At 33.9% G+C, this 10,192-nt stretch overlaps 2 protein-coding genes across 2 annotated transcripts; one reads left to right on the forward strand and one right to left on the reverse strand.

Moving 5' to 3' along the window:
- The first annotated feature begins 4,287 nt into the window (after positions 1–4,287).
- Positions 4,288–6,191, forward strand: LOC115242934 (astacin-like). The gene is made up of 5 exons (XM_029819559.1): positions 4,288–4,488; positions 4,651–4,830; positions 5,105–5,407; positions 5,628–5,761; positions 5,836–6,191. The coding sequence occupies exons 1-5, from the start codon at positions 4,335–4,337 to the stop codon at positions 5,983–5,985; spliced, it is 921 nt and encodes a 306-aa protein (XP_029675419.1). The 5' UTR covers positions 4,288–4,334; the 3' UTR covers positions 5,986–6,191.
- On the reverse strand, positions 6,073–9,587 carry LOC115242933 (serine/threonine-protein kinase fused). The gene is made up of 10 exons (XM_029819558.1): positions 9,571–9,587; positions 9,151–9,293; positions 8,954–9,067; positions 8,738–8,883; positions 8,482–8,661; positions 8,257–8,401; positions 7,994–8,187; positions 6,703–7,898; positions 6,418–6,602; positions 6,073–6,347 (listed from the first exon to the last, which is right to left on the reverse strand). Exons 2-10 carry the CDS (start codon positions 9,283–9,285, stop codon positions 6,279–6,281), a joined length of 2,364 nt encoding a protein of 787 aa, XP_029675418.1. The 5' UTR covers positions 9,286–9,293; positions 9,571–9,587; the 3' UTR covers positions 6,073–6,278.
- Between the last annotated feature and the right edge of the window lie 605 nt (positions 9,588–10,192).

Consider the following 10,192-nt stretch of genomic DNA (forward strand, 5'->3'; position numbering starts at 1 on the left):
TAATTGAAACTTGTTTGTATCTATCTACTTATTATTTAACAACTAATGTAAAAAATAGTTCAATATAAATATTATATATTGTATATGTAATCAAAACATATACACACACACATACTACTTGTTATATTGCATTAATACAGAAACGCATGTATAAAATATATAATAAATGCTAATTTGAAATTAGTTCTTGAATGTTAATAAAATTAATATTATTGTGAAAATACATTTCCGCCGTTTCAACTTCTCGTGTAGTAACCGGCGCCGATTTTGAGGCTTCGCGTATGTCAAAATCTGACAGCATTATATCGTACTCATTTCCCCAGAAACTATGTTTCGTATCGTATTGTATTTGCGTTTTGAATCTTAGAACAGTGGGGTAAAAGCACGCTATAAATGCTCCCACGACGGGAAAGAGATCGCGGTTCATTGACCCACGTGGCTACACGTGGAGTAGCATGTGCATTCGCAAAAGACTTCGCGCTAGGAGAACGATCGTTAGCGACTATCGCCTCGACTCTGTTCGCGCGCCGGGAGCAAGGAACTGCTAATGCGATCACGGCAATCGTTAGAAATCTCTCACGTTTATTGCGCCATGGCCGGTATTCGCCTGGCCTAATCGCTCGTTAGACAAGTCACGTGTCACAGCACCACGCTGAATTCGCGCCCTGCACACAATGACTCCGACGAACCGACCGTGAGTCCAATAAAACGATGACGTTCCTCTCGAGGCAATACGTTCGTTTGCACTTGCGCGAATATCTCGATCTTTGCTCTTTTGGCTTTCGTAGAATTATGTTATTTCGTTCGCCATTCTACAGAGAACAGCTTGCTCCATAATACTGATGCAGTTGTGATAAAATTCTCTATCTTTTGCATAATTAACAAATTAATACATATAAAATATTTATTAACAGAAACTATAGACGTTATTTATAACGTGATTTATATCTAAATGTGTTAAAATCTAAAACAGTACGTGTAAGACGAGTTTCTTCTTCCAATGAGAATTTTTAATGAGAAAAAAACACGATGAGAAAACGAGATTTGAATATCTTTCTTTTTATCTCTGATTAAATGACAAGATGGGCAATTTCTAGTAGAGTCTATTCTGATTCTAACGGAATTTATTAATTAGTAGAGTTGACCATATTCATATATACTGATTAATGTACGAGTATTATTGTATAATCATGTACATTAATTGCGTGTCCTATGCGCTTACGTTCATAAACATCTCATGACACGCGACTTATTGATCCTCTTCGTTTCACATTTTTGCAAGCATTTTGCAGTTAAACTACACGCAATCAGCTATGTAAAGGAAATAAGATACTTTTCTTAAGTATTACAGAGAAATTTAACTTCTGAGTGCAGACGCATCAGATATTATTAATGTACGCGCACAGTAAATTAAGTAGAGATACTTATTTGTTATCCTCAACAGTATAACAGACAAAATAGAAAGTATAATGTAGAAGATGGTAAGCAGTCTTGTATAAAGTTAAAAAAAAATTTATAAGTATCATCTGCATTTTAACAACCGTTAGGCCATCGATCGGCCACTGTCTATAAATTTTATCACCATCAAGAATTAATGACTCGTCAAAGATCGTAATCTGGTTTTGTGGAAGGTATCTCGCAAAAAAAATGTCTTAGTAAAATATTTCTTAGTAAAATAAGCTTAGAAGGAGAGGGATAGATAGATAGATAGATAGATAGATAGAGAGAAAGAGAGAGAGAGAGAGAGAGAGAGAGAGAGAATGAGCAAGATAAAATGAGCGAGATAAAAACAATGGGCAGGCATCCGATAGAATCGCGACGAGATGATACAATTTGTGAAAAGAAGTAGAAAAGAAAACGAGAAGAAAAGCCATAAACCATCGTTAGACACTTATAAAACGCGAGTTCCCCGTAACGAATATGTAAGAATCATTCTTGCTCGCTTGCGGTTCCAAGAAGTCCGGTTAGAATTTAGGCTACGAGGAGCTCCTACCCGAATCTGGAACGCCTCGGTCGTTGGCCTTGCCTTCGATTCCCTGCCTTCGAGATTTTCGGGCGCAACTCTGTCGTATACCGGCGTGGTTGTACATCCATATGTTAAAACGGACCTTTTATCTAACAAATGTCTAGACCGGTTCGAGCCGAATGTATTGATGGTCGCGAATCACGCGACGTCGCCGACAATTTTGTCCCAAGTCCGTACAACGTACGGAAAGAAAAAGATGAGATCTAAACGGTGTCCACTTAAGAGATGGAGTAGAGAATTTTAATTATTTCGATAATTTCAAGTGCCTAGCATATTGGTCTCATTTTCGCTTGCTTACTACATAAAATAGATAAGATAAATAAAAAAGATAAGTAAAATCGACATAAAGTGACAAGCCCGCCAATGTGCATACAGATTATATTGAATAATAATGGAATAATATATAAGAAATTTTTAAATGGCAAAATGAGAAATAAAAAATGTAGCCCATAAATATGATAATACCTCCATTTTTACTTTTGCATTCAGCGGATCTCATCTGTTACTTTGGATCTTATTTATCTAATTTGAAGATTATGTTCAACATTTTCAAGAAACAAATGTTAAATAGGCGTTTTTAAATTAAATATATGATAATATCACAATTATTAAGAATATATTATTAATTATTAAGAATTATTCAACTTAAAAATTTACCATTGATAAGAAAAATTGATATGTCCTCGATCCCCTTTACGTCAAATAATTTTTCAAATTAGAACTAGCAATTGATTTGCACCAAAACTTTTATTTATAAAAGAGACGAATTGATTCATCTCTAGATTGTTTTTTTGTTTAAAAATTTAATTTCTTATAAGCATCTAAATCTAAATTAATAGCTGTACCTTGGGTGTCGTCAATTTTCCCTTCACATTCTAATTCTTGTTATTCAAATTTGCGATGAGATGATTATTGAAATGCATATATTGCAATCGTTATTGGCACTGTTTGTGCGGTGAGCGAAGTCGCCACCGTTAATTTCGCGCGATTATAATTGCACGCCTTTTTTTCTCGCCTCGTATATGCCCGGGTCCGAGTGAAGACAGAGGCTGAGGCAGGACGAACCTCGGGCGCGGCGGAGACGGAGGAGGTCCGGAGGGAAAGGCACGAAACGCACGATTCGAAGATAATATACCGATGTACTGAATTACGCGGCCGGCTACCGAATCATTTTGACCCACATCCATGGATCGTCGTCGCCTCGAGGCGACGGGATGCCGGAGATCCGATCAGGCGCCTTCTTCTTGGCGCTCCTTTATCGAATCTACCGTGTTGCTCATTTTCAGAACAGCGATAAATAATGCGCTGTGAGAGATGAAAAAAGGAGCCATGCTATATTTTTTGTAACTGCTCGGCAGGATATTTTATGATAGATGTACGGTAAAAGAGTAAAAGTTTTATATGTAAAAGACATGCAAAACGCAACTTGAAATGTCAAAAATATTTGTTATCCTTTGTTGGAATCTGTATTGTACTTTCAAATTTTTTAATATGTTTGAAATCTTTTGCGATAAATTAGAAAATTTAGTTATATATCCAAAAAAGAGATTTAACTATCAATTAAAAATTATAAAAGATTATAGTAATATATAAGTAAATTCATAGAATATATTTTGTATATTTTCCAGTGCAATCTTCTATATTGAAAATAAATTTTAATTTAAGGTATTTTTATTCGTAATCATGATATATCTAATAAGAAAAAATTTGCAGTTAAGAAATTGCCTCTACAAAAGAAGAAATATTTTACATTTTATCCTATACACTGAGGTAAAGCGCGGCAAGACTTAATTTGTATTTATTTCGTGTAACTTCCTTTATGTAAATGTATCGTCTTTATATACATCACAATAACATGCGGTGATAATTCTACTGTAACTTGTCACCGGAACCCATTTTCTGGGTGCTATTAGGTCGCAACGGAAAGATAAACCGCGCGATTTATATTCAGGCTGTGTCCGCGATTATAATTTTCGACCTAAATAGTTTTCAAAACGAGAGAGCATGAGTGAAATATAGCAATGATAATTGATGTTATTAATTAGCCCCCGAAGGCAACATTAATTTAGTGCCAAGCAAATTGTATTAAAGATTGATGAAAGCTCACATTTCAGAGGACACTTAGTAAACATTCTTTACTTCGCACAAATCCACGAGATAAAAACTATATATTTGCATATCCAGTATCTAAGAAGTTCTGCTAGTGAATGTATTCTACGGTTGATAAGGGTTACATATAAAAGGAAAGGAACAATACCTTGTAGTGTTAGACTTAAATGGTGCTCTCCTTCAAGACAAAAGTACAATAATGATCCTAATGCGAATAATTTTATCGTTCATAGCGATTGGTATCGCTTCAGGATTGCCAACTAAGAGTCATCGCGGATCTCATGGTCGTCCTGTACCGCCTGAGCCACGGTTCGATGGAGTTTTCAACAATGACTACAATCACGAAAAAATTGGTAATTAAATCTCTAATTGTACTTTTAATTTCACGATAGATTTATAAATATACGAAATTTGAGATCAAAATAAATTTTATTTGAATTATTTTGGTATATATATATTGTAATTATTGCAGCGCTTATAAAAATTGTTTGTTATACTCATCTTTTTTCGCGTAGCCAATAGCATAAAATCTTGGAGCCCGGATGATCCACAAAATGTTTGGGAGCTGAGTGGTTTACACGAGGGTGATATAATGATTCATCCAGATAGTCCACCATGGAAAAATGGCCTCTTAGATGCTACAGCACGATGGCCTGGCGGTGTCGTGCCTTTCTTTATACAGGAAGATGATTTTGGTAATTTTTTATATTTTTTTACACACATAATTACAATAGCAAGTAGAACACAGTATATTAAATATTTTTAAATAAATACAGTATTTTTAATAAATTACAGATGTGCTATATCTATTATATTTCGGTTTACGATTGATTTCGCTGAGATTCGCTTAAGCTCGGTTTGAAATCAAGCTTTATCAAAATCGATCATAACAATGATTTATTATATCATATTAATCATATATATGTACTTGAAAATTCAATTTTGTATGTAAGATTCATAAATTCATAGATCGAGATCAAATCGAACTAATCAAAGGAGCTATGCGGGAGTATCATGAGAGAACTTGTTTGCGTTTTCGTCGTTACAAGGATACTGATGAGAATTATGTGACAATACAAGCGAAAAAGTCGGGATGCTGGTCCCTGGTAGGTCGTCACGGCCATGGACAGGTGTTGAATCTACAAAATCCGGGATGCATTCATCACGGCGTTGTCGTGCATGAGCTCATGCACGCCTTAGGCTTTTACCATCAGCAGAGCGCCGCGGACCGAGACGAGTGGGTCACCATACATTGGGAGAACATCAAATTGGGTATTTACCAATAATTTCATTTTTAAAGTATCTTATCTTCTGTACATTTATTTTTCTCTGTAATAGTTTTTTACATTTAAAGACTGAGGTTTTTTAATGTGTAATATGCTATTTATTTAGTTATTCATATATATCAAAATCAAAATAATGTTATATTCCATAATATTCTTAAGGAAAATCTCGCGTAATACGTGAACCGAATTTTAATAAACTTTTGCAGGTAAAGAGCATAATTTCAACAAGTATGACAATCGTACTGTCACTGATTACGGCATAAGCTATGATTACAAGAGTGTCATGCACTATAGTTCCCATGCGTTCTCCAAGAATGGAGAACCTACTATTACGCCCAAGGTAATAACCGTGTGGCACACTTGCTATATTTCTATTGATTTTGGTTGGCTCTCAATGTTTATGTCATTTTGCAGAAAAAAAAGGTAAAACTTGGTCAGCGAGACGGACTCAGCGAAAAGGATGTAGCCAAGGTGCAAGCAATGTATAAGGAGCAATGTGGCGATCGTAAACCGGAAGAAAATGATTCTTCTGAAGAGATTTTTATAGAGTGGATATTGGATTAAATTCATATGTTTCAAAAATCAAATTATCTAGAATATATAATATCAAAATATCGATAAAAAGCAAATTATATAAGTAGATTTCCACACTTTTATATTACAACACATTTTTATTATATAGTGACTTATAAAAAAATATCACAAATATATTTTATTTCTGTAGTATAAAACTACAAATCTGTCCATAAATAAAATATATATTTTATCTTGAAATATTATAAGGCTTACATATCGCGGACAACCATAGCATTAAAAGCGATCCCTAAAAACAATCTTTTTACTTGATCACAAGGCACTTAATTGGCAGGATTCTTTTGATTGTAATATGTTAGTTGTTTCAATTCGTTTACTGCATCCTCTGCAGCCTAAAATATTTGTAATATATTATATAAAATTCAAATTTTAAAGAATATACTGTATTAGTAATTTACTTACATTTCGTACTTGTTCATCTTCATCCTCAGTTAAACTCTCAATGAGATTTCTTAATGATCTATCCCACACTTGTTGTAGTGCTCGACAGCAAAATCTACCCAACAATCTGATCATAGTACACGTTCTCGCTCGTAAAACAGCTTGTCGATGATTGAGAAGTTTGTTGAGTTGCTCCACCAAAACTCCTTCATTAAAAATACACAAGTTGTGTACTTTTAATATATATATATATATATATGTTATATACAAATTATACTATAAAAAAAATAATCTACAATAGCTCACCAGAAGGTTTTGTACGTAGTACAACTTGTTCCACAAGTTCAGCATTCTCAGGTTGAGAACGTAGAACATTATTTAAAATCGCAACGAGATCTGCAACAACTCTTGCCTTCCTTTTTTCCAAAGCTAGCAATTGCTGTAAAAGTGACATTCCATTCACAATGTAAATAGCATCGCAAAATTGCATGAGAAATTGATCCTCGATGTAGACCAATCTACAAAGGACGAGCATCGCACATTCAAGGGCTTCAAGCTCATCTGCGGATAAAGAAGACGCCGATCTCGTTCCCGCGTTGGCTAAATCTGCTGTGTTTGATTCGCTGTCGGAACGTTCTGACATTAACAGCTTTATAGCATAAACGAGATTCGGTACCACTCTTACATCTAAATAAACCCGTTCAATCTTCTTTAAATTTTCCTTGCTGATTGATACAGTAAATGGCAAAGATAATAAGCAAGCTACATATTCGATGACTCGACAACCAGCTGCCGGATTTCTCAAAGGAGAAACAAACACCGAAACGCAGTTTTGTTGCAATAACGAGTCGATTTCGCCCTCCATAACTTCTTCCATCGATCTTTGTAAAAATGCAACCCATTCTTCGTTTTCGATAGGTCTCTCTATTGCCCTCAGCTCCCAATCCGGTAATCTTGTATGCTTTTCAGTCAATTTTCTCTCACCGAATTCCTGTTCGTAATCGATGCTCAAGCAGCTCTGTTTGCAATCGCCATCACCATGTACAATTTGATTCACATGTGAAGATATTTCGATTTGTTGTCCTACATTAACTCCATCACCCTGAGCATTAGTGTGATGCATTTCTCTATTCAACTGTCGTATGGAATGGTTGTCATCCGTTTGCGTTTGAACAGGTTTTGAATGATCCTCTAGTATTGGGAAGTTATGATGTACATTTGTACTATGCGGACAATCATTCTGACATATAGCGTGATCTGCAGCTAATAGATCGCTTCTCAGAGATGCCCTAAGACTAAGATTTCCTAAGAGTACATCAATGCTAGCACTGGAATCAGTGCCACTTGGTTCGCTACGACGTAATGCTTGACAGTGAGTTATCCCATGCTGACAGTAAGTAAAAGATATTGGATAACCTGGTTGTGAGAAACATGTTCGTTGATGATGTTCGTGGTGTTTTCTTTCCTGCTCTTGCATTTTTTGGATTGCTTTCTCCACAACTCTAAAAGTGTGATTAAATAAAAAAATATATATATATGTATGTACTTATTATGTATATAATTCCTTTCAAATAAATATCAAAAATTAATACAATACTTAGATTGATTTGCAGAACGCATTGCCAGATTATGCAATTGCTGCTGCTTTGCTATCGCTTGGCTTGCAGACAATGGAGTTGTGAATGGAGTAGGCGCAGTGCCACTTACTATTATAATTCGATCTTTGACAAATGGATGTTCGAGAAGAGCAGGCCAGGTTAATCGCTGAGAAGGATCTTTTTGAAGTAAACCCTAAAATTGAAATTACAATAAGTTACATTATATATTAATATATACATCACCTAGAATAAAAATCCTTACTTGTAAAAAGCTCTTGCAATTTGAAGAAATAAAATCTGGCCACTTTATTGCTTCAAACCTGATTAACTTAACTAAGTGCAGTATTGAATTGGTTTGAAAAGGAGGAGAACCTACTACCAATTCATAAACTATACAGCCTAGAGACCTAGAAATTATACAATACATTTGTTATATAATTAAAATATAAATAATTTGTATCCAATAGTTGTATGGCTATACATTTACCATAAATCAGCATTGTGATCATAAGGACATTCCTCTATAAGTTCTGGTGCCATATATAGCGGTGTCCCTTTGATGGAAGTAAGTACATGTGTACCAGTGCTCATACTACGAGCAAATCCAAAATCACATAGCTTAGCCACACCGTTTGCTTCCAAGAGAACATTTTGAGGCTTAAGATCTCTAATAATATTAACATAATTGTTATATCATTCAATATCTTACATGCTGTTATTTCAGTCTATAATTAGATACAAACCTATGCATTACTCGATTTGAATGCAGATAATAAAGCGCAGATACCAAATCACATGCTATTACTTGTGTTCTTTCCTCAGATAATCTGCCTTCCTTATCCAGTATGTCATAGAGTTCCTTATCCGCATATTCTGTTACAACCACGATCTAGATCAGATATTCCACAAAATATCTAGAAATATGTTTTATTTATAAGCTTAATTTCGATCTGACATACCTCATTCTCTGTTTCAAATGAGTCTATCATTTGCACTATATTCGGATGATGCAGATGACGTTGAATCTCACATTCTTGACGTAAACTCTTAAGTTCTTTGAATGATCTACCACACTGTGGAGTAAATATATTGGTGTATTAGTCATGAAACAGAAGTTATTTATATCTCTCTTGGTTCATATATACAGGCGACATACCTTTCTTATCATTTTGAAAGCTACGATTTCGCCATCCGAACGCTTTTTAGCTTTATACACCTGCCCAAAAGATCCCTCTCCAATGTGCTTCAGAATCTCATATTTTTTCATTTTGAAACTTTCGTATTTCTTCATCTTGACAGCTTTTAAATCAAATATAAAAAAATTCGCTCTTTGTATTAGCAAAATATACGCATGCGGCAAAATAAAAACCGCTCGACACGTTGAAATGTATTAAATATAGACACTTAAATACGAAAACATCAACTATAGATTAGATGTAGTAGTGAATTTTTCATAATTTGGAGAACTTCAAATTTGAAAAAATTTTTACAGCACCAAGTGATAAATTTTTTTTTCTTTAGAAAGTGCTTTTAATTTGAAAAAAATTATTCACATATATATATTTAGATTTTTTACTTTCAATACTTGTTCATATTATTTTTCACACCTTTATAATAAATATATAAACAATCTTAAACATGTTTTAATTCTTTTTCTCTCAATCAGCAAGCTTGAAAACAAAGATTATATTGTTATGATTACTAACGCTCACTTAATACTGTTGGAGCAGGAAGAAATAGTAAGCCAAATCAAGTATGGTTGGTAACCGAAGAAATCTCTGATGATAACAGAGAAAAGACATTACGCGGGAAAGAAGGAATATCTTATCGCGCGTATATACACATACGTAAATAAGCATAAAATATCTGAATAATAATAAATATAATCTATATGAATATAATCTATAGTTGGAGATAAGCGAAATAAATGTGAAAAATTAATACATAATATATAATTACATTGCTATATTTATATGTGCATATTTATTTAAATGTTTTTAATATTATATATTTTTTTCTTAGTTTAGATTTTGCTTCATTTACAATTAGTAAAATTTAATAAAAATACACTTTTTTATGAAGATATGAGGCTGTTAAATCCTATCTACACATAACACATGTAGATTTTCAGAATATTTTAAGAGTACATCACAGAGAGAAAAAGATGTTATAGGGATGTTCTCAATATGTGTGTATAT

This window comes from Formica exsecta, unplaced genomic scaffold (genome assembly GCF_003651465.1).
Source record: "Formica exsecta isolate Colony F162 unplaced genomic scaffold, ASM365146v1 scaffold66, whole genome shotgun sequence".
Classification (NCBI taxonomy): domain Eukaryota; kingdom Metazoa; phylum Arthropoda; class Insecta; order Hymenoptera; family Formicidae; genus Formica; species Formica exsecta.